The sequence below is a fragment of the Perca fluviatilis genome, chromosome 16 (assembly GCF_010015445.1).
Source record: "Perca fluviatilis chromosome 16, GENO_Pfluv_1.0, whole genome shotgun sequence".
NCBI classification, from domain to species: Eukaryota; Metazoa; Chordata; class Actinopteri; order Perciformes; family Percidae; genus Perca; species Perca fluviatilis.
The window spans coordinates 10696934-10718667 of NC_053127.1; the positions used below are offsets into that span (position 1 = coordinate 10696934).

Below are 21734 nucleotides of genomic sequence, written 5' to 3' on the forward strand. Positions count from 1 at the left end.
TATATTGTACATTATTCTTACCTATTCAAGGTAAGTCCTTTTAAATGGTTAAAAAAAAGAAAGTCCTGACACCACCGCATGTTTTGCGTAAATAAGTATCTACTGAATATTTTTATTCACAGTTTTATATTCATTAATGTATATAGTATACATAAGGCAAAAAAGGACAGTGTTCTTTGTCGTAAATATGGAAATACAACATTTATTATAAAGTATCAGGTCTGTAAAACCACCATTTGTCATTTTTACACAGTTTTTGTACAAATTAAACATACTGTATGTGTTAATTATTGATGCCAAGTATGCCTCTCAGAGGCAGATGTTAGTGCTCAGTGACGGTTGCTAGGTTGGGCATCTTCTCTGCTTGGGAGTTGCTGCTGGAGACTGACCATATATCACTCATTTCTGTAATGGGAGTACAGAAACAGAAAGGTAAGGTTTATATGATGCATAAAAGGTACTAGTAGTAAAGTATGTACAAAAATAAAAGTATAGTATGTCATAAAAACGTCATAGTACGTCATAAAAATTCAAAGTCATAGTATAGTATGTCAAAATAAATAATGTCATAGTATATAGTATGTCATAAAAAGTCATGGTATAGTATGTAATAACAAAATTCAAAAAAGTCATAGTATAGTATGTCATAAAAAGTAAAAAAAAGTCATAGTATAGTAAGTCATAAAAAAAAAAAAAAGTCATAGTATAGCATGTCATTAAAAATTCATAAAAAGTCATAGTATAGCATGTCATTAAAAATTCATAAAAAGTCATAGTATAGTATATGTCTAAAAACTCATAGTATAGTACGTCATAAAAAGTCATAGTATGTCATAAAAGGTTTTAAAAAAGTCATATTATAGTATGTCATAAACCGTCATAAAAAAGTAATTGTATAGTACGTCATGAAAATAAAAAGTCATAGTATAATATATCAAAAAAGTCCCAAAAAAAGTCATAGTATATTATGTCATAAAAAGTCATAGTATAGTATGTCATAAAAATTTAATTAAAAAGTAATAGAATAGTATGTCATAAAAAGTCAAAAAATCATATTATAGTAAGTCATAAAAATTCATTAAAAAGTCATAGTATAGTATCTCATAAAAAGTCAAACAAATCATAGTATAAAAAAGTTTAAAAAAATAAATAAATCATAGTATGTCATGAAATAAAATAAGAAAAGTCTCCCCTCTTTGATTTGACCTTTTATCACATTTCTTTACAGTAGCTTACCTGTTTTGAACTTGCTATAAGTGCCATTATCCAGTGTGATTTTGCTGCCCGAGCAGAAAGCCAGTCCTCGCTCTCGCCACCTGCCAGAAAACATAACATGATGTGACCGATATCATTGCTACATCAACATATTATTCAGATTGCAGACAGGTAAGGATGTCCTGCTAACTGCCTTGTTTTTGAACTGTGTGTCTGTAATTCACCAGTGGAAGATGAAGATGATGGTGATCAGCACGAGCGACATCAGATCAGTGAGAATCCACATCAGGTTATACTCGTCTGGACTCTGAGAGACAAACCGAGATAAAAAGGGAAGTCAGTGTTTCATATGTAGACCTTGTTGACATGTACAGGTAAATAAAACTAGTGTCCCTTAAAAAGACCCCATTCTTGTACTTATAGCTTACAATACAAAATAATAAAGTTTAAACAAACAAGTTACTATTTCAACTCCTTTATCTACCATTGGGTAGTTTAATCTACAGCAACGCATCATATTCTATAAAGATCATCATGCGTTTGTAGCGTCGCTGTCCTGTGATAACCACGTATCTATAAAAAGTCAACTTTTCATTGTGTTAGAAAAACAGCCTCGCTTTCAGCTTTGCGGCGATGCATTTTCCAGCTGATCCAAGAGGCTTTCTAAATACTTTATTTAGCTTAATTCTTTCAACACAAAGGAACACTTCATCCTTCAGTTCATCACAAACATTTAAAATGAACACATCTGGTCATACATGGTTTTCACTAGACAGGAAGAGGATGAATAACTGTCATCTAAGAAGTAAAGAAAGCTGTCAGACAAATGTAGTGGAGTAAAAAGTATAGTATTTACCTCTGGGATGTAGTGAGTAGAAGTATAAAGAAGCAGAAAAACTCAAGCAGACATTCAAGGTACTTGTACTTAAATAAATGTACACAGTGTGGCTTGTAGTTGATGAGTTACCATGAGGAAGAGAGGGGAGCGCATGGTGCTGAGGAGCTGGGGAGCATCGGTGGTGACCGAATGGACTCCAGTACACCAGGCCAGAGAGAAGAGCCACGGCCGGCTGATCACGTACAGGTTGGTGGTGATGTTCACTGCAGCGGACTCCCTGCACACAAGTGAGGAGAAAAGTCCTGATGGGTCACAAAATACCAGGGGCCATCTTTCATACGAAGACACACACACACACACACACACACACACACACCTGGTGAGCTCAGTGGACATGGAGCTGTAGTGCAGGTTGAGTTTGACGATGTGGTTGTTCTGGAGCTCCTCTAGAGGGAGCCGACTGCCTGACGTCTGCTGGAGCTCGGGATGATTACTTTGGACAAAGGCCCGCTGATCTGACGGCAGCCACAGCACCTAGAGAGAGAGAGACAGAGAGACAGAGAGACAGAGAGAGAGACAGAGAGAGAGACAGACAGACAGACACACACACACACACACACACACACACACACCATCGGGGTAAGCTCATCCTTTAAATCATTAACTGCTTTCTGTCAAATAAAACAAATTAAATTACAAGATGTAATAATGGAGTCTGGTGTGAGAACATCTTTAAACAAGAAAGAACAGAACCTAATGCGGCCGACATTTACTTCACTACTCCTTGGTTCTAGTTAAAAGGTCTAGTGTGTAGGATTTAAGTGATTTATTGGCAGAAATGGAATATAATATTAATAACTACATTTTAATTAGTGTATAACCACCTAAAATTAAGAACCGTGTTTCCGTTAGCTTAGAATCCCTACAGGAGCCCAGAACAGACGAACCAAACACCGGCTCTAGAGAGGGCCATTCATGTTTTCACGTCAGTCAGCGTAGTTCTGTTCTCCTACACGCTTGGCACATGAAAGAAGTGGTCACATCTAGATGGTTTATCCATCTTAGATTTGCCCGACGACCTATCCTAACCTCAACCAGCTCGCGAGACATTTGCAAATCTTTGGTTACCATCTAGACACGACCGGGAGTGGACTGAATATTTAGTCACCCAGATGGTTAGAAGAGTCTTGGGGAACAGATGTTTAGCTATGTACATTTAATGTGACAGTAACACATGAGGGTCAAAAACTGGGGCCCGAAGACTGCAGGCTGACACGCTAACCTTCGTGGCACAGGCCCCTGGAGCCAACAATGTGTCTCACTTTGTCATTATTTAGCTGACTTTGATGTCCATTTGGTGGAGCATCATAAACTGGTCTAAAGGAGGACATACTGACCTGTGAGGAGTGAATGGAGGACTCGTTCTCGATAACATCCAGCGTGCGTTGGATCCAGGAGTCTCTGTATGGGTGACCACTGGGTGGACGGTAGAGGTCAAAGATCACCAGTTTGTCTCTCTGAGCTGCCAGCTGGAGGAAGGCTTGCAGGCTGCAAACACACTGCTTTCCTGCCTGCAGTAGCTCCTCTGCTCCCAGAAAGCCAGCTGTACCAAACGGATTGTGCTGGAAGGGACAACCATCAATATCTAATTATGACTGTGATATAACATGCAGGCCACTATGTTCTTCATCTGCCGGCTGGTGTTGTAGTACAGGTTGGATACTGCTCAGCCTGTGAAAATAGTTGTGTAATGTCTTTTGTGGCTCTGGAGAAGCGGTGTCAGGTCTGAGAAAATAGCCAGGGATAAGAATAAACTCTGTACAATAAAGTAGTGCAGTACATTTACTATTGTTATGCGACTCACAGAGAGGAACCAGGCCCCTGCGTTCAGGCTCTCCAGCTCGGCCCAGGTGAACATGGCAGCCGGGGTGTCAGTCCGGTTGGGGAAAACCTGGTGGACGTTGGTGGTCCGTTGCAGGGTGTGGTCATGCATCAGGAAAGGCACCCCATCAACGCTACAACCACGACATGACAACAAATTATTTCAACAGTGTAGCCAAGAGAAATCTGAACATTATATTTAATATCTATAATAATAAACCAAGTCTCAGGCTTTGTTTGAAATCTCATACTAAGTATCAGTTTTTCATACATGGCTATGTATGAGGTAAAATTGAGTATGTTGTGCATTATGTCTGCATAGTATGTGGATTTTGTGTACGCGACTTAATGCCCCGATGTATACTTGAGATTAGCAAGAATTTATTGGATGGACTGCCACCATGTGCAATCATCAGGTCAAAATTAAAACATTTCCATCAGCTTCAGATGCACTGTGTTTAGTGCTAATTAGCAAATACAAGCATGCTAACACGCTAAACTAAGAGGGATAACAAATATTACACCTGCTAAACATCAGCATGACATCACTGTCATTGTGACAGAATTTGCAATTTTTTTTTATATATATACAATCCAATTAAAAAGTTCAATCTGATTCACAGTCAACCAGTACTGTATCAATCAATGACAATAAACATATTACATATTTAATAAAAGGCCAATAATGCCCCATATATACATTCAGCTGCTTACTGACCTGATCGTGACATCCGTCTCCAGACCTTCACTTCCTGCTTCAACGGCTTTCTCAAATGACATCAGTGTGTTTTCTGGAGCGAGCTGCAAATGGAGTTAAAACACAATACATGATAACCAATACACCATCAGTACATTCACATGCAGTAGGTGCAGCAACTTGAAGCTGTAGTCAGTACATGTAGTTACTCTTTCAGTTAAAGTGTTAACATTTTGCAGAGCTAAAAAGGGGAAAGCATTGCTCCAAACAACTGCGACAGGAAGGATGTGAGCAAAACACAGAGCCACCAAGTATTCCCAAAAATATTTAGTATCACACTGCTTTGCATAGGATTTTGTCTCTTATACAGATTTACAATTTCCTCTTTGATAGGAGAGTTTTGGTCATTTTTCTTGTGTGAAAAGATGCAGATTTTGCAGAATCATTTGAGAAATATTAATTGTAGCAAAAAATGAATCCTCAACTAAGCAAAAATGCTCAAATATTCAGCTCCACAGTAAATAATAAAAAAAAAACTCCAGCTTTTAGACTGCTGGTCGGATAAAACAACCAATTTAAAAAGGCATCACATAAAGAAAATGATTGTTAGTTGCAGCCCTAAACTGGATTCAAATTGTTCATATATTGTTTAGTCAATATCTAGAAGAAGAAAAAAACAAATGACAACATTTTCCATTTTCTTTGCATTTATGATCCAGTTCAGGGGACTGGAGTCTTACGTTGGACTGGATCAGGAGACCCGTGCAGCGTAAAACAATCGGACCTAAAACATCCGGTCAAAAAGCTTGATAGTAACCGTTCTTGCTCACCATGGGTGCTCCTCTGTGGCCAATGAGGGCCGGTGCGGGGCCAAGGGTCCCGTCCTCTTTGATACAAGGAGAATACAAACCGAGGGGCACCAGGTAGAGGGCAGACAGGATGGACAGGTACACCCCCATGATCAGGCCCCGCCTTACTGAAACACAAACCCTGACTCTTGGTTCCAATGTGACTTTACTTGATAATCGCTTTTTAAAAATCAAGTGACATTATGTTGAAATGGTGGGATGATCCGTTTTTCAAGATATTGTTATTTGCTTCAGGATTATTCTCAAAACAATTAAAAGTTAGAAGTAAAACTGCTTCATTATTTATTTTTTTATTCTTATAGGGAACAGTTCCGCATTTTGGAAAATAGGTTTACTTGTTTTCTTGCAGAGAGTTAGATGAGACAATTGAGTGTAAAAATGTCAATTTGTCTTTGAGAAATAGTCCAGAGCATAACTCCCCCCAAAAAATGGTAAATTGTGATTTTTACACAGTTTTCCGGATTTTGTTACCTTTGATCAGGGCCAGGCTAGCCATTTCCTGTATTTGTACTAAGCTAAGTTAACCACCTGCTGGCTCCAACTTTATATTTAGCATCTAACTCTCAGCAAGTAAGCAAATAATCATAGTTCCCAAAATGTCGAACTATTCCTTTAAGATCCAACATTTTTGCAGTCTAGACAGAGTTTATTGAATTAACATCAACACAACTCTCAGCTAATCAAATGACACAAACTGTGCACCTCACCTCTGCTGTTCATGCGAAAGAAATGCAAAGCTATCGGCCAAGCCAGCGCTGTCACCAGTAAGACTCCACCAACATGTAAATAAGGTGCAGTTATCTGTAACCGGGACCCAAAACAAGATCTGGTATAACAAGTGGAAACCACACACAGAATATGTGAATGCTGATGGGAAGGAGGAGGAGGGTCACCTGGAAGGAAAGTAGTAAAGTCCTCAACTCTTCCCTCCACAGGTCAAATAAGACGGCCGTGGCTACGATGGAGAACGTCAGACTCACCAGGATTCCAATCTGACAAACAGGAAACATGTCATCCATCCAAAAACGTTTGCAGTCATGGTTTGGGTTAATTACTCAAGTTCAACAAATATGACAAATGTCACTGTTTCACGTCTGTTGTATAATATTATTAATACATTTTATAATTAATTTGCATTGACTGCCAGACTTTTCTTTTTGGCTGCTGTCATTTAGTGGTTAATTAAGCAGCAGTGGTGGAGAAAGTATTCAGAGTAAAAGTTCACACTGTAAAATACAAGTAAAAGTAAGTAAAAGTCCTGCAATGAAAATGTCACTTAAGTATAATCTGGAACATTTACTTAAAGTATTTAAAGTATAAAAATGTCCCCTGTTACTGTTATACTATTAGAACTATTAACTAATGATTATGTTCATTATGGATTCTTCATTAATTGATTAATTGTTTGGTTAGTAAAAATCGTGAGAAATGGCATCAAAATTAGGCAGAAGCCCAAAGTGACACCTTCACAATGTTTGTTTTGTCCAAGAGTCCAAACCTCAACATTATTACTGAGACATTACAATTATTAACTTTATTAAAAAAGGAAAAGCAGCAAATCTTCACATTTGTGAAGCTGGAACTATGAATGATGTTTTTGCATGAAAAATGACAAACTATCAAAAAACTGCCAATTAATTTTCTGTCGATCGACTAATCATTTAAGCTGTACGTGAATAAACTGTTGGGTAGTTTTCAGATTTGATAAGCTCTTCATTTGTTCTGTGTGCAAAAATCTTAATTTGTAGAGTAACTAGATAAATGTAGCTAAGTGAAAAGATGAATATTTTCCTCAGAGATGTAGTTGAGTAGATAGTAGGCATTTGTGGTGTCGCCACTGAACATAGATGATCCTTCAAAAAGCTGCCGTTACTTAAAACACAATACTTAAACTGTCGGTGAAACTCTGAACTTTAAATAAATACATTGATTCAGCAGTCGAATAAAAAAAGTGTGTGGAGAGATAGAGAGCAGTTACCTTGTGACTCCAGTGTAAATAAAGCTTCTGGCCTTCTGACAACAAACACACAGCCAGCAGCTGCACAGAGGAAAGACAGACAGACAGACAGACAGATAGACAAAATCTGATCCTGTGATAAACTGTACAGAGTCATAATATAACATCAGCAGTATTCACAGCACAGACCGACCTTTAACTGCAGTATGTACAGAGATACAAGATATGGGATGGTCTCTTATAAACATTCCTGTTATCTTGTTAAGAGGAGTAGTTTGACTTTGTTTTGCCTTCTTGCGAGAGAGTTAAACTGAGAAAATCATGTCTGTACGCCAAGTATTAAGCCTATTAGCTTAGCTTCGCATAAAGACGGGAAGCAGGGGGAACCAGCTTGAGCTCAAAATGATACCTCCCAACACCTTTATAGCTCACTAATTAACAAATTAAACAGCTCTCAATGTAATGTAGTCCAGTACAATACCACCTTTAACTATGGCCCTAAATAATAAACATATCATTTAATTTACACATTTCCAAAATATCACCAAAAACTGAACATTATAAACTTTGTAAAGGTAGAGATCATTGCTGAGCTGTTGTATTGAATTGCATAAGATTGTACAGTTACGCTTAATAAAGTGGCCGCTGAGTGTAGTTGAAGCATGTAATTCCTTTTTTTATTATTTCTGTTTTGTGTACGGATAAAACTAATTAGATGCAATGTGTTAGTTATCTACAGATGTGTTGGTAGGCACATTCTTTAACTTTGGACAGAGCCAGGCTGTTTCCCCCTAATCGCCTTCTGGCTCTACTGTATACAGTACGTACTTATGAGCTTTTATCCCAAAATGTCAAACTATTCCTTTTAAAACAAAATAGCCACCACTTGGATAATACACTACCCAATCACACCAAATGACTAACTGTGAAAAACTGAAACAACTACTTTTGGGAAACAAATAAAAATGATATCAACTTTCCCGCTGCCCGTTGAAAATGTGCTTGTTTGGAACGGGCCGATTGCTTGGCCTGTGGTATTGCTGCTTGTAGAATTCATCAAAATTCCAATTGTACGCCAAAATTACTTACAGAAGGACCCCAAAACACTTAATATGCAACTCCCCTGTATACCCTACTATTGACTTACTGATTTACCTGACAAAGAACGTTGCAGACTCAGAATGCACAAAATCACAATGAAAATGTGGAATAATCCGACATTAGCGTCATGGACTCCTGGCAGTGCACTATACAGCACATATGCAGTAATCACCACCAGAACCGGACTCTGTGTGTGTGTGTGTGTGTGTGTGTGTGTGTGTGTGTGTGTGTGTGTGTGTGTGTGTGTGTGTGTGTGTGTGTGTGTGTGTGTGTGTGCAGAGAGAGAGAGAGAGAGAGAGAGAGAGAGAGAGAGAAGAGTGTGAGAGGGGGGAGTGGCCAGCAGCTAGAGCGGCAAAAGCCAACGTGTGCTTCTTTCACCCATATATATTTAACAATATCTTTTGCATTTCTAATCCAAACAACGTCACACTTGGCACTGCACTTACTCGTGCCCGTAGCGAGACACCTGTCAAGTTTGAAATCCATCGGACTAACGGTTCGAGAGATATGCGCGTAACACACACATTCACAGACAGACGTTCCTGCAATTTATAGATAGATGTGAGGATTCACACTAGAAACGACACTGTATACACCAGAGCAGCGTAGTAAATATTAATTCAAACAAATGGCACGGACAAAACAAGTTCCAAAAATACAAGTCAGACCCTCAGTGTTGTTTGGCCTCACCATGAGAATCGTGATGTAGGTGAAGAAGCCTGCAGCGATGACCAGCAGCACCACAGACCAAGGAAACCAGAAGCCCAGCTTCCCAAAGTTAAACCTGCAGCCGATTCAGAACCACACATTAAAAAAAACAGACTGTTAGTGATTTCAACCAGGGTGAAACAATAAACAAAGTAGATGCACAGTCTGAAATCAAGTACGTGCAGATAATCTAGATGACAGTTTTGAGATGCTAACTTACGGAGATTGTCTCAACGGTTTAAGGACAACAAAATGATCCAGTTGTCACCTCAATAAAAACACAATTTACCATACACTGGTGTTTGAACGACAGCTGGCTCCATGGCCTCAACTACTGCATTGTGCAAAGGTGGTGAGCTATACACTATTTCTATGCTCTGTTTAAAGCCCTAAATGCACCATAATCGACAGCAAGTGGTGATGATTCAAAGGCTCATCTGGTGTGGATTTCATTCAACAAATACTACTAAAATCAGATTTTTTTTGGAGTAAAAGGAAGGCCTTCTTTATACCTGAGGTCGGATTACCAATGAGGCAAATGAAAATGAGAGCTCCAGATTTACTGTGTGTTCTGGGCTAATATAATTGAAAATGTGTTCTTCTTGATTCTTGAACAGAGTCCCTGTGTCAAAATGTACTTTTAAGTCTTTAATTGTCTCAATTTTGTGCTACCACATGCATGTTGCATATTCTTAAATTGTGTTCCATTAAAATGGCCAAACCGCAAATCCAGAGCCAGTTAGTATAAAGCATAGAAAAACTGGACCCACTGCACAGAGAGTGGGATAAACACAGGGTTATTTCGCCCATGACTGCCAATGTATGCGTGTGCAGAGGTTACACATCCAATCCACGTCGTTCACTTATGACCGCACTGTAATAACTGCAAGTATGACTCAGCCCACCAGTCAAAGTCATTGTAGTCGTTCTTTGCTTGTCCCCAGAAGTAGAGAAACACCAGCGTTACGCAGAAAGCCGCCACAAGCAGAGCAAAGCTCACAGCTTCCACCTGTCGACAGCAGAGACAAAAACATTAAAACACATGCCCCCCCCGTAAATAAACAGCTGGCGTGTTTTTATTTATTTATTGCCTTGTTTCCATGGAGATGGACGACTGAGCTTTGACCTCTACGGAGAGAACGGATTCAAACAGGAAAGCTCTTTAGTGGCTTTACTGTTTGATTAAAAAAAGCTGTGTACTCTGCTCTCCCTGTGCTCCATTCAGCATCAGTTCAATAATGAAGAGACACAAGCTTTTAAAGTTGTATTTAATCGTTGTTCTGCATAGTTTGAAAACTATTTCTACTTGGTGACTTGACATTGATAGTTAACCTGATGCAAAGATGCTAACAATTTAGATATATTGTAATATATTAAACTATCCAATAGTAAAAAATTAAATCTATCTTGACCATTTACAACCTTAAAATGCTGCTTTATGTGTTTAGATGTATTAGATCAGATTCAACTTTATTGTCATTGCACAGAGTGCAGGTACTGAGACAACGAAATGCAGTTTAGCATCTAACCAGAAGTGCAAAAAAAGCAGCAAAGTGCAGAGTAATACATCTCATGGTAACATAAATGATAAATATAATAGACAGTATGGGATTGTTATGCATCATTCATTTAATAGTGTATAAAATATAGTAAAAGTCACAATTGCGCACAATAGGTACAGTACCTTTACATCTGATACAAGTACGTTTACTGATAATACTTCTGTAGTTTTTCTTAAGTGTTGAAGGCAGGATTTGTACTGTTGACTACTACTTAAGTAAAAGCGCTGAATATTTCCTCCACTACTGTTTTTTTGGTGAGGTTCACTCAGTGTGAACTAACACATTCTGTGCTGAAGCCACACATGATTTCTTAAATCAAATATTTTGAAAACCAGGTTTAATGTATAGTTTTCAATCTTTCTTCAAACGTTTGTTTTGGTAAGACTGTAAAACACTTTTGAACATTTAGACCAGGGGTCACCAACGCGGTGCCCGCGGGCACCAGGTAGCCCCCAAGGACCACATGAGTAGCCCTCAGGCCTGTTCTAAAAATGAAAATTGAATATTGATATTATCTGTTTCCCACCTTGTTAAGTCATTGTTGATAATTATTGTGAGAAATCATTAACGTGATCAGTGTCTTCACATAGAGGAGCGTCATTAATCATTAATAATCATATATAACTATTAATAATCATATATAACTAAAGGCAAACTGAGCACATTTGTTATTTCAGAAGAGTGTATCAAACTGGTAGCCCTTCGTATGACTCAATACCCATGAAGTAGCTCTCAGTTTAGAAAAGGTTGGTCACCCCTGATTTAGACCATCATGGGAAAATAAAACTCTCGTTTAATCTCTCTTTCTTAAACCAAACAGTGTAGGTTCATTAACTCTGCACCAAAATGTAACCGAACAGCACCATATTGAGAGATCATTAAATGTCCCATGGCATGAAAATTACACTTTATGAGGTTTTTTAACATTAATATGCGTTCCCCCAGCCTGCCTATGGTCCCCCAGTGACTAGAAATGGTGATAGGTGTAAACCGAGCCCTGGGTATCCTGCTCTGCCTTTGAGAAAATGAAAGCTCAGATGGACCGATCTGGAATCTTCTCCTTATGAGGTCATAAGGGGAAAGGTTACCTCCCCTTTCTCTGCTTTGCCCGCCCAGAGAATTTGGCCCACCCATGAGAGAGAGACATCATGGCTTTCAAACGAGCAAAGTGGTAGTTGGTCAAGGCCACACCCCCACCCTCCACCTTGCCCCCCCCTCTCTCCTGCTCAATAGCATTTAAAGCTACAGACACAGAAATGGCACATCCTAAGGAAAGCTCATTGTGGGACTGGCTTTAGTGGCTGTATTTCTGTACCAAGGCTGAATTTCGGGAAAGAGACTTCAGATACAGTATTAGGGGACCACTAAGGTCTATATAAAAGAGACTTCAGATACAGTATTAGGGGACCACTAAGGTCTATATAAAAGAGACTTCAGATACAGTATTAGGGGACCACTGAGGCCTATATAAAAGAGACTTCAGATACAGTATTAGGGAACCACTAAGGTCTATATAAAAGAGACTTCAGATACAGTATTAGGGGACCACTAAGGTCTATATAAAAGAGACTTCAGATACAGTATTAGGGGACCACTGAGGCCTATATAAAAGAGACTTCAGATACAGTATTAGGGGACCACTAAGGCCTATATAAAAGAGACTTCAGATACAGTATTAGGGGACCACTGAGGCCTATATAAAAGCATCCAAAGAGCACCATGTCATGGGACCTTTAAGACACCGACTGGACCAGATGTGGCCGGTGAACCGCTCGTTCTCTCACCTTGTTGCAGCAGCAGTCTCCCGGCTGAGTGGAGCCCTTTTCATAGCGTCTCCACTGGCAGCCGTACAGACCAGACAGACATAACACTAAAGGCTGGTGCTCGTAGCGCCGCAGCACTTTAGCTCGAAGACCACGCAGATGGCCGAACTGCTTCTGGGATAACGTGGACGCCATGGCTCACACACACAGCGTCAATCCTGCTCACACAAAAACACAATACAGTCATACTGGATCTCTAATAAAATACCACTACAACACTCCCAGTGTTAGAATGTAACTAAGTACAAAGTACATTTACTGTACTTGAGAAAAAATTTGAAGCACCTGTCTTTTTTTTTTTTTTTTTTTTCTTCATACTACTTTCTACTTCACTAAACCTCAGAGGGAAACTTTCTACTTCACTACATTTGTCTGACAGCTTTAGTTACTTCACAAATTAAGATAGATATATATTTTCTTTTTTTTTTCTTTTTCTTTTTTTTACACAAAACATACGAAGATCTTATAAAATATAGTACATCTGAAACGAGTAGTTGATTAATTAGATTCTAATTTGTAAAATTAGATTCTAATTTGTAAAATTGAATGACAGAATTGACAGATAACACAAATAATTACTTTAAAATGAGCTCCACATCAACCAACTAGTAAAATCCTGATTTTACATTAATGCATGAGTAATAATAATCTAATCAAGGCAACATTGTGTGTTAGATTATTGAATAGAGTTTGGCTATTGAACGCTTTGTTTTTCTCAGACTGCAGACAGTCCTGTTGTGCAATATCAATGTTCATTTATTTGTCTTATCTTTTATAGTTGCATTATTACAGAATATCTTTAAATTCAAACAGGTTATTTTTCTTTTGTTTTTGAGTGTGTGAGAAACATGAGCTTATAATCTTGCTTAACAGGTACAAACATGGCAGGCGGGTAATACAGAAATTACCACAACAGAAGTACAAACTACAGTAATTAGTAGTTTAAAGATGCTAAAACCATAGAATATATAATAACCATTTTTTTGCATTTTTACATTTTCCTGATTATACTTATATATTTTGTACTTTCAATGCATCTGAATACTTCCTCCACCACTAAATACTCCTACCCAGTGGCATTATGATACTTTCATACAGAACAAAGTTTATTAATAAGTATTTTTCTTTATGTCATCTTTATATTATATTTCTGTGCAGACTTGAAACATGACAAACAAATAACAAATATATACACAAAATAAGAAGTATAAAATCTTTAATTACCTTTAAATCTCAGATTGCTTACAATAACCAACCTCGGTTATCAAGTCTCAGCAGGACTGTTGAAACATGGCTAAGCCAAAACTCAGTTATTGTAGGACTATTGTTAGTTTGTTTTTGTTCTTTTGAGCAGGAAATTAGCAGAAATATCCAAGTCTGAGATTTAACCCTGACCTCCTCGGTCTGTTTTGTTCTTCACATACTGTATGGCTGCTCTTGTGCAACCATTATCTTTGCTGGAGAACAAAGGACAGCTAAACTAGTTGTAATCCTCCTTTACTGATGGATTAAAATGATACTTTTATTGCAATTTCCCTTAAGATGATTGTGCATACACAGTGTCATACTGTATTAGTGTCATAAAGTATATGCAGCGACGTTAGAGTTTAAAACACAAATCAGTATGAGACATTATGGCTTCTAGCATATGTAAACAACTACTGTAGTTTGTACTGCTGTTGTCCTAAATTCTGTATTCCCGTCTTCGTGCTATAGCTGCCTCCTGCCATGTTTTGACCTGTTGAGAGAGATTATAAAGTCCTGTTTCACACAAACTCTATTAAAATATCTTCTGTAATAAAAGAAATTATAAGAAGATGACCATCATTAATGCATAACAGGAGTTTGGAGTCTGAAAAACAAGGCGTTCAATAGCCAAACTCTATTCAATAATTTAACACACAATGTTGCCTTGCTTATCGGCACCAACAGAACAGAATGTAAGACTAACACCCTGTCGTTCTGTTGATAACTTCCGCACGAATGCATGATCGTCAAACGTTTCATTGTAATCCTAATTTGAATATCCGGTTTGCACCTTCATTCACCCGTGACAATAAAATGTAATGTGTTGTACCTATGTGAGCCGAATTAAAGTCTGAATCCGTATCATTTATAAAACAGTTGATGTATAACCAGTATATCCGCCTGGGACAGAAAGCATGATGATAACAATTGACCTATTTTTATAATCAAGTCTGGTAGTCCGCTCAGCATAAAAGAAAGAACGGGACCTTGCTAGAGCTAAAGCATGAAGCTGATCATCATCACCAAATACACATCGATGCTAAAACACAGTTTATCTCCGGTGTCACTAGATATTATTTTCATATCAACATGTTGCGTCCAGGTATTCTACCTCCAGTAATCCTCCAGAGAAGACGCAATGCGCTGTTCTTCCTCGGTTTCCCGGTGCAGAGAAAGTAGCCTCGGATGATGAGGATGTCAAGCTCACCACAGTTACCTACACGGGTTCCATGAAGCTACAGGATTCGTCTTCAAGAAGTACAGCCCCAAGATTTGACTTGAACTTTATATGGCAAAATATAATGATGTAACGTTACTGGACATTTCAAAGTATCTTAACTAAAATGATGACTATTTGCCAACTCAATACATCATTTCACAGTAAAATGTAAGATTCAAACTAAATGCAACAAACATTTATTTTGAAAATTGTCGCGGAAATTAATATATTGTCAATTCTGTGCTGCTTCACACAAGTTCCTGTTGATGCCTAACACCTGTTTCACCGACCACCTGTTGCCACAGTGATGCAAACACACTGTAACATCAGGTGAGTCCAGGTGAAGATGGATTTTTATAAATTTGTTGTTGAAGGAGATGAAAATTGTGAAAATTCAGAGTTGGGACAGAACCTTCACAAGAAAGAAGCTCTAGAGGACAATGTCCCCAACCAAGCCTATTGAAAAATAATAGAGCTTACTGAAAACAAAAGAGAGAAAAGAAAAAGAAACCATAAGCAGACAGTGCAGTGTGGGTAACTGACAATAGTATACATGGTCATATTACACACATTACATTGTCTGAAACCTTAAGTAATCTGCAGGACTCAGCCAACATGGGGTGAACGCTCTTACTGGGTGTCTTTTTAAAATGTTGGATTTCACATAACTTATGCATTACACACATATCAACGTACACAGGCATGTAAGACTTCTCTACCTGAATATGGAGTGTGTTTCTATAGTCAGTGATTTAACAGCTGTAGTGTGGGAAATGGCTGATAATCATTTCGGGGGCTGAATGAGGTCCGGTTTGAAGAAACTCCTGGTCCCTTGTTCCAAGAAATTAATTGCACACCAGAGCTTTTCCTTGGGTTCTTACGTGATTTTTATTCAACAACCAGTGGATAATTGATTATAACAGCCAAACAATCAGAAATATAAAATCAAGAGTCCAGGGAGAAGACATTATCCTAAGTTGTATACATACCCTTACCTTGACGAAAAGGTGTTTACATTTGGTTGTTTGACTTTATAAGGTCTCAGTTACTCAGAATTTGCCTACCGTTGTCTAAATTTCTTAATATTAAATTTAGGATTTGGCTTACATTGACTGTTAGTAAAACTCTGTGTCTGTTGACCTCTTCCAGCTACCAGTCCACTTACAACTCAAGTGTGGGAGTTTAAGGGATGGCAGTGGGTCCTATCTGTTGTCATCCTGCCGCGTGTTCGGCAATTGGAGAAGACGTTGCCTATCAGATCAACAGGGACCAAGTCTTAGTTCACAATCAATCTTGACCAAATCGTTGCAAAGTGAAATTACACTCTTACAACTCATGGATAATTAAACCACAATTACCTTATTTAGCTTTGCATCGCCTAGCTGAGAAGTGTAGCCCTGATGTTTTCCCAGTGAAAAAAATGGCAGAGCCTTCAGCGGCTTCTTAATTTTCTCTCCCAGTGAGCTCTAAGCTGCCTCCTTACACACACACACACGCGCGCGCGCACACACACACACACACACACACACACACGCACACACACACACACACACACACACACACACACACACACACACACACACACACACACACACCTTTCTCCATGGTGTTTACGTGGCCTCTTCTTGTAGTCCAGGAGGGGTTCACGAAAAGGCGAGAGCCAACTTCCTGTCTCTTGGGCTTAGCCAAGACTTAGAGGAGGAAGTTCGGAAAAGGGTGAGAGTTAGCTTCCCTATTTATGGGGCCCAGGTCAAATCTTGGAGCATTATCTCGTATGTGGCCATATACCATAGAATAAGAAGATTTTTCCATGGAAAGTTTAGCATAGCCTTTCTTTCATGTCCCTGGTCCTGAGAGGCTTAACCCCCAGCGACAAAAAGACCAGTAGATGTCAAATTAGGAGCAGGCTTGACTCACCTCTGCCCCTCTCCCCACCCTTCTTGCGTCGCTTACTTCTTAAAAAGGTGCTCTAGCTCGCCCCTCCCTCCTCCTCATCCCGAACACTGTTTGTTTGTTATGTTATGTTACGTTTGGTGGTGCAGTTTGTTTTTGTTGCCGTTTGTGGAGCCTGGGCTGTCTACAGAGACCGCGTTTTTTACAGTGTATTCAGGGGACAGGCAGCTAGCGGATAGTGAGGAGATGTTTGCTGTATGTGACAAAAAAGGTTGTAGCCTAAAAAATGGGTGCCATCGCTTAGAGCACCTTTAAGAAAAGGAAGCCGGGGTCTGCGGGCAGACGACCGGATGCGTTTATTATGATCAGTCTTAACTGGCCTCTTAAATAAAGAAGGTCTGCGGGCCAGCCACTGCGGAGTCCGACAAGTCTGTTAAATAAAGGATTAGAAACAAGAGAATTTCTTTTAAAAAAGGTGCTCTCAGCGATGTTGGGTGACGTTACTTCTTGTTGACATTCGAAGTATTGCCAAACAAAACGGAGGCTAGCTCGCTCCTCCCTCCTCCTCCTCATCCCGGACACTGTTTGTTATGTTTGGTGGTGCAGGTTGGCCAGTTTGTTTTTGTTGCCGTTTGTGGAGCCTGGGCTGTCTACAGAGACCGCGGGGTTTTTTTTACAGTGTGTTCAGGGGACAGGCAGCTAGCGGATAGTGAGGAGATGTTTGCTGTATGTGACAAAAAATGTTCAAAAACACTTTAGAGCACCTTTAAGTTTTAATGCCAAACTTGCAAGCGGGCAACAGCCAACCAAGGCTCAGGCTGAGTGTGCATAGAACCTTTTCATACAAGCGGTTTTTGTAGGCTATATCAAAACGCCTCCCTGAACGGGAGACCATGCCTTATTCCATAATCAGAAAATCTTTCTATTTTCCTTGATCTTGAATCAGAAATCCTTGAGTCAGACATCGTGCAGCTACTTGATATCATAACATTGGATACACAGGCTCCGTCTTTGGAGGAAAAAGGATAGTTACGCATTCCAGTAGGGTTTTTCTATTAAAGGCTGTAACATTTTAGTTTCCCCAACACAAACTGCAGCAAGTATAGGTAGAAGACAGAACATATTTACCAAAACATCACTAATAATTCCAAAGAAAGCTTAAATATTTACATGGAAGAGCAAAATGTGTCCAGTGTACATGTAAACTGTACTGAGCTATTTCAAGTTTAAATTATGCCACCTGTGTAGCTCACCTGGTATACATTCAGAAGCTCAGTCCTCGACGCAGCAGCCGCAGTTTTCGGTGCTTTGCTGCCCGCTCTCTCTCCACTTTCATTTCTAAAGCTGTCCTGGCAGAAATAAAAGGCCTAAAAATGCCACACACAAAAAGCTAAAAGAAAAATGCCTCCTCCGACCAGCCATATTGGTCCAGACTAAAGTATCTCAACAACTATTAAATGGATTTTCATGAAACTTTGTATGCAGCTGCAGGAGGGACACTGCTTGTAAATGTTAACAATTCTTCACAAACAATAAATAGCAAGCCTAACTTGTTTACAAGTTTAGGTACATTTACCCCAAATTTGAGGCACTTGTACCGGTATTTTACTTGAGTATTTCCTTTTTTGCTACTGCATTATTTACTTATAGCAGATTTAGATATATTTACCTAAAGCAAAAAAAAAAAAAAAAGATATTAAAGAAATGTGTATATTAATTTCTACACTGTAATAAGTACTACCACCACTGTTCATAGTTGGGTGAATCGACTCCTCAGCAAGAGCTGCTGCCTCGAGCGATTCATGATTGCCCTTTTATTTCGAAAGCATCACTGCTTTGCTTCCGGTTTCATTGCGCGCAGTTTGACGCAGCTGCGGCAGCGTCTAGCAACTTTGACGTCAAAAGATATGGAACGGTTAAGTCGATACTTTAAAGTTACCCATCGCTAGGACCTGTTTGTACCGAAGGTTGGTGTGTGAACAGCCGGGGGACATGACTGACCTGTACGTTTCATTGGCGGTGTTGGCAGCTGCGGTGCTTCTCAGCGAGGCTGTCCGGCGGACAGCAGCGCGTCTTTCCCCCGGAGTCCATCGGGTCTACCTCCTCGAAGCGGCGTCCACCTTCCAGCTCTGTTGCTGCACTCATGAACTCAAATTGCTGGGTGAAAGGGCCCGGCTGGGGCTGCCGGTCGGCCTGACCCTCACATACACAATGACGGTTATCCACTTATTAACTTTCCGGGAAGCGACGTGCAACCCCAGCGGGGCTCTGGAGGGCTTTTTCCGCGGGACTAGCAGCACCAGGGCGGCCACCGTCGTTATAGCCTGCCAGTTCGGAGCTGCGGTCGCCGCGCAGTTTTTCGCATCCTCCGTTTGGTCGCTGGGTCTTTCCGACATCCACATCGCGCACCAGAGGTTCGGGTTCCGATGCTTCGACCCCCTCGGTGGGACTCTGCTGGAGGCCGCGGCCGTTGAGCTGGGCTGCGCCTTCATGGTCCAAGCGGCCGCCATGCACGTCCACAAACTGGACCAAAAACTTCGAGCTCACTTCGTCGCTGCTGTCATCACGGCTGTGATTTACACAGGTGTGTTGATTTACCTGCAACCAAGGCTGAAACTAACCAATGTGGTATCATTTAAATGTTTATAGAGCTGCAAAGATTAATCGATTAGTTGTCAACTCTTAAATTAATCGGCAACTATTTTTGATAATCAATAGTCAGTTTGAATATTTTTTAAGACAAAAGTAAAAATTCTTTGATTCTAGTTTCTTCTCTCCTATGTGACAGTAAACTGAATATCTATGAGTTGTGGACAAAACAAGACATTTGAGGACGTCATCTTGGGCTTTTGGGGAAACACTAATCCACATTTTTCACCATTTTCTGACATTTTAGAGACCAAACAACTAATTGATTAATCGAGAAAAAAATCAACAGATTAATCGACTATGAAAATAATTGTTAGTTGCAGCCCTAAATGTTTATAAAACTTTACAAGAAGAAAACCCACATTTAATAATAATAATAATAATAATAATAATAATAATAATAATAATAATAATATTAGCCTAATACAATAACAATAAAATAGAAGACGGTAAAACTAATAACACTGGCAAATTTACAATGATGTTGAACAATGTTCATGAATAGGCCTACATAAATAAAGACATCAAGAGATTACAGACAAGTTAAATACAGCGTTACTGTGCTGGGTACTTGAAGGTGACAGGATATAGAGAATGGGACCACAGCTTATTTTTGACCCTCTGTCGTTTCTCTCCCTCCTGTGCAGGTGGAAGTATTTCAGGAGCTGTTTTTAACCCTGTCCTGGCCTTCTCCGTCCAGTTCCCCTGCAGCGGCCACACCTACCTGGAGTACTGCTTTGTCTACTGGCTGGGACCAGTCTTAGGTAAGGAGCAGAAGAAGTGGAGTTTTTTTGTTAATTTTTGACAAAGCCAGGCTAGTTGTTTCCCCTCTGTTTCGAGTCTTTGTGCTAAGCTAAGCTAACTGGCTGCTTCATATTTAACACACAGGCTAGCAGTGTTATGTTATTTATGATGATGGCTGTGTCCTCTACATTTGTTAGTTTTCTTTAGTGATTCATACCTTAAATATCTTTGCAAAAGCCTGATTGGCTCCAATATATACACCATAGTGTAACCTCCTGTGTCTTCTATGTGTCCCCAGGCGTGGTGAGCTGCATCCTGCTATTCGAGAAGATCATTCCTTTCCTCTCTGGAAAGAGTAACATTGGGCTGGACATCCCAGCTGTCCAGAAGCAGAAGAAGACACAGTAGCAGCAGTGACGTTACGTGAGGACTGGCCAAGTTTTGTGTCTTAAGCTTTTTATTCTTATTCTTATTAAGTCTGGGTGGATAATACCAGTATACATTTTAACACAAAAAGTTTTACTACACATATTATTATTATTATTATTATTATTATTATTATTATTATTATTATTATTATTATCATAGCACAATCAGGCCTATGACTTCTGGGAGGTTACAACAAAGCTGTAATTGAACAGACAGCAGGCAAACTCATCAGTGGGTTCAGCTCTTCATGTGCAAATTTACACATAAAAGTGCTTAAAAGTAGGGTTGGGTATCGTTTTTTGTTTTTTTTCGATACAGGTGCTAAATCAATACTTTTAAAACGGTGCTGGTGCCTGAACCAGTGCCTGAACCAGTGCCTGAACTGAACTATATATATAATATATTTATAATGTATATAATATAAAATATAAAAAAGAGCACAAAACGACGCAGTAAAAGAACTGCTTGTTTATTGCTAATCATGTAATGACAACAACTTATAACAATAACTTATTTCACCAGTAAATTGCTGGTAAACGACAAAAACAAGCACCAGATGGGAAAAGGGTATTTAACAATAACTGTGTGTCTGTGTGTTGTTTTTCCGACAACGGCAACTGCAGTCAGACTGTTACGTCTCAGTGTTTGAATCCTCTACAGGGAAATACAGTCACGAAATTTTCGTGACTGTTGTTACTATCATTTACGTTGGAACCGTTTCGGTACCCAACCCTACTTACAAGTCATATAAAAAAAAAAAGATCTGTATAATTACAGAACTTTTTAAGTTCTTCCAACATGACATCATGACTTCACGTAAACATGCACGCCACTTTCTAAAGCCAAGTGGCGTGTTATATGTACGCATTTTGAGCGCCATATACAGTGGACGGGTTGTTTA

The 21734-nt window shown here is 39.4% G+C and overlaps 2 protein-coding genes across 3 annotated transcripts; one reads left to right on the forward strand and one right to left on the reverse strand.

The window, feature by feature from the left end:
- Window positions 1–92: 92 nt before the first annotated feature.
- LOC120543735 (glycerophosphodiester phosphodiesterase domain-containing protein 5-like) lies at window positions 93–19146 on the reverse strand. 2 transcript variants are annotated; one of them, XM_039776948.1, is made up of 16 exons: window positions 19013–19146; window positions 12613–12809; window positions 10172–10275; window positions 9249–9342; window positions 7479–7538; window positions 6394–6492; window positions 6208–6301; window positions 5462–5607; window positions 4653–4735; window positions 3918–4068; window positions 3451–3675; window positions 2430–2587; window positions 2183–2330; window positions 1440–1522; window positions 1237–1316; window positions 93–405 (listed from the first exon to the last, which is right to left on the reverse strand). In XM_039776948.1, exons 2-16 carry the CDS (start codon window positions 12784–12786, stop codon window positions 323–325), a joined length of 1782 nt encoding a protein of 593 aa, XP_039632882.1. In that variant the 5' UTR covers window positions 12787–12809; window positions 19013–19146; the 3' UTR covers window positions 93–322. The 2 variants fall into 2 exon arrangements, with proteins under 2 accessions (XP_039632882.1, XP_039632881.1); XM_039776947.1 differs by lacking the exon at window positions 19013–19146 and adding an exon at window positions 15011–15160.
- On the forward strand, window positions 18878–21633 carry LOC120543736 (aquaporin-11-like). Its single transcript, XM_039776950.1, has 3 exons — window positions 18878–19595; window positions 20308–20424; window positions 20703–21633. Exons 1-3 carry the CDS (start codon window positions 19004–19006, stop codon window positions 20810–20812), a joined length of 819 nt encoding a protein of 272 aa, XP_039632884.1. The 5' UTR covers window positions 18878–19003; the 3' UTR covers window positions 20813–21633.
- Window positions 21634–21734: the final 101 nt, after the last annotated feature.

What these genes read in the sequence shown, in the direction of transcription:
- LOC120543736 (XM_039776950.1), top strand. Translation starts at nt 19,004, where the DNA reads ATGACTGACCTGTACGTTTCATTGGCGGTGTTGGCAGCTGCGGTGCTT. An exon ending in CACGGCTGTGATTTACACAG is followed by an intron (nt 19,596 to 20,307) that starts GTGTGTTGATTT and finishes CCTCCTGTGCAG; the next exon opens with GTGGAAGTATTTCAGGAGCT. An exon ending in CTGGCTGGGACCAGTCTTAG is followed by an intron (nt 20,425 to 20,702) that starts GTAAGGAGCAGA and finishes ATGTGTCCCCAG; the next exon opens with GCGTGGTGAGCTGCATCCTG.
- LOC120543735 (XM_039776948.1), bottom strand. Translation starts at nt 12,786, where the DNA reads ATGGCGTCCACGTTATCCCAGAAGCAGTTCGGCCATCTGCGTGGTCTT. An exon ending in GCCACAGAGGAGCACCCATG is followed by an intron (nt 4,736 to 5,461) that starts GTGAGCAAGAAC and finishes CTCCATTTGCAG; the next exon opens with CTCGCTCCAGAAAACACACT. An exon ending in GAGACGGATGTCACGATCAG is followed by an intron (nt 4,069 to 4,652) that starts GTCAGTAAGCAG and finishes TCGTGGTTGTAG; the next exon opens with CGTTGATGGGGTGCCTTTCC.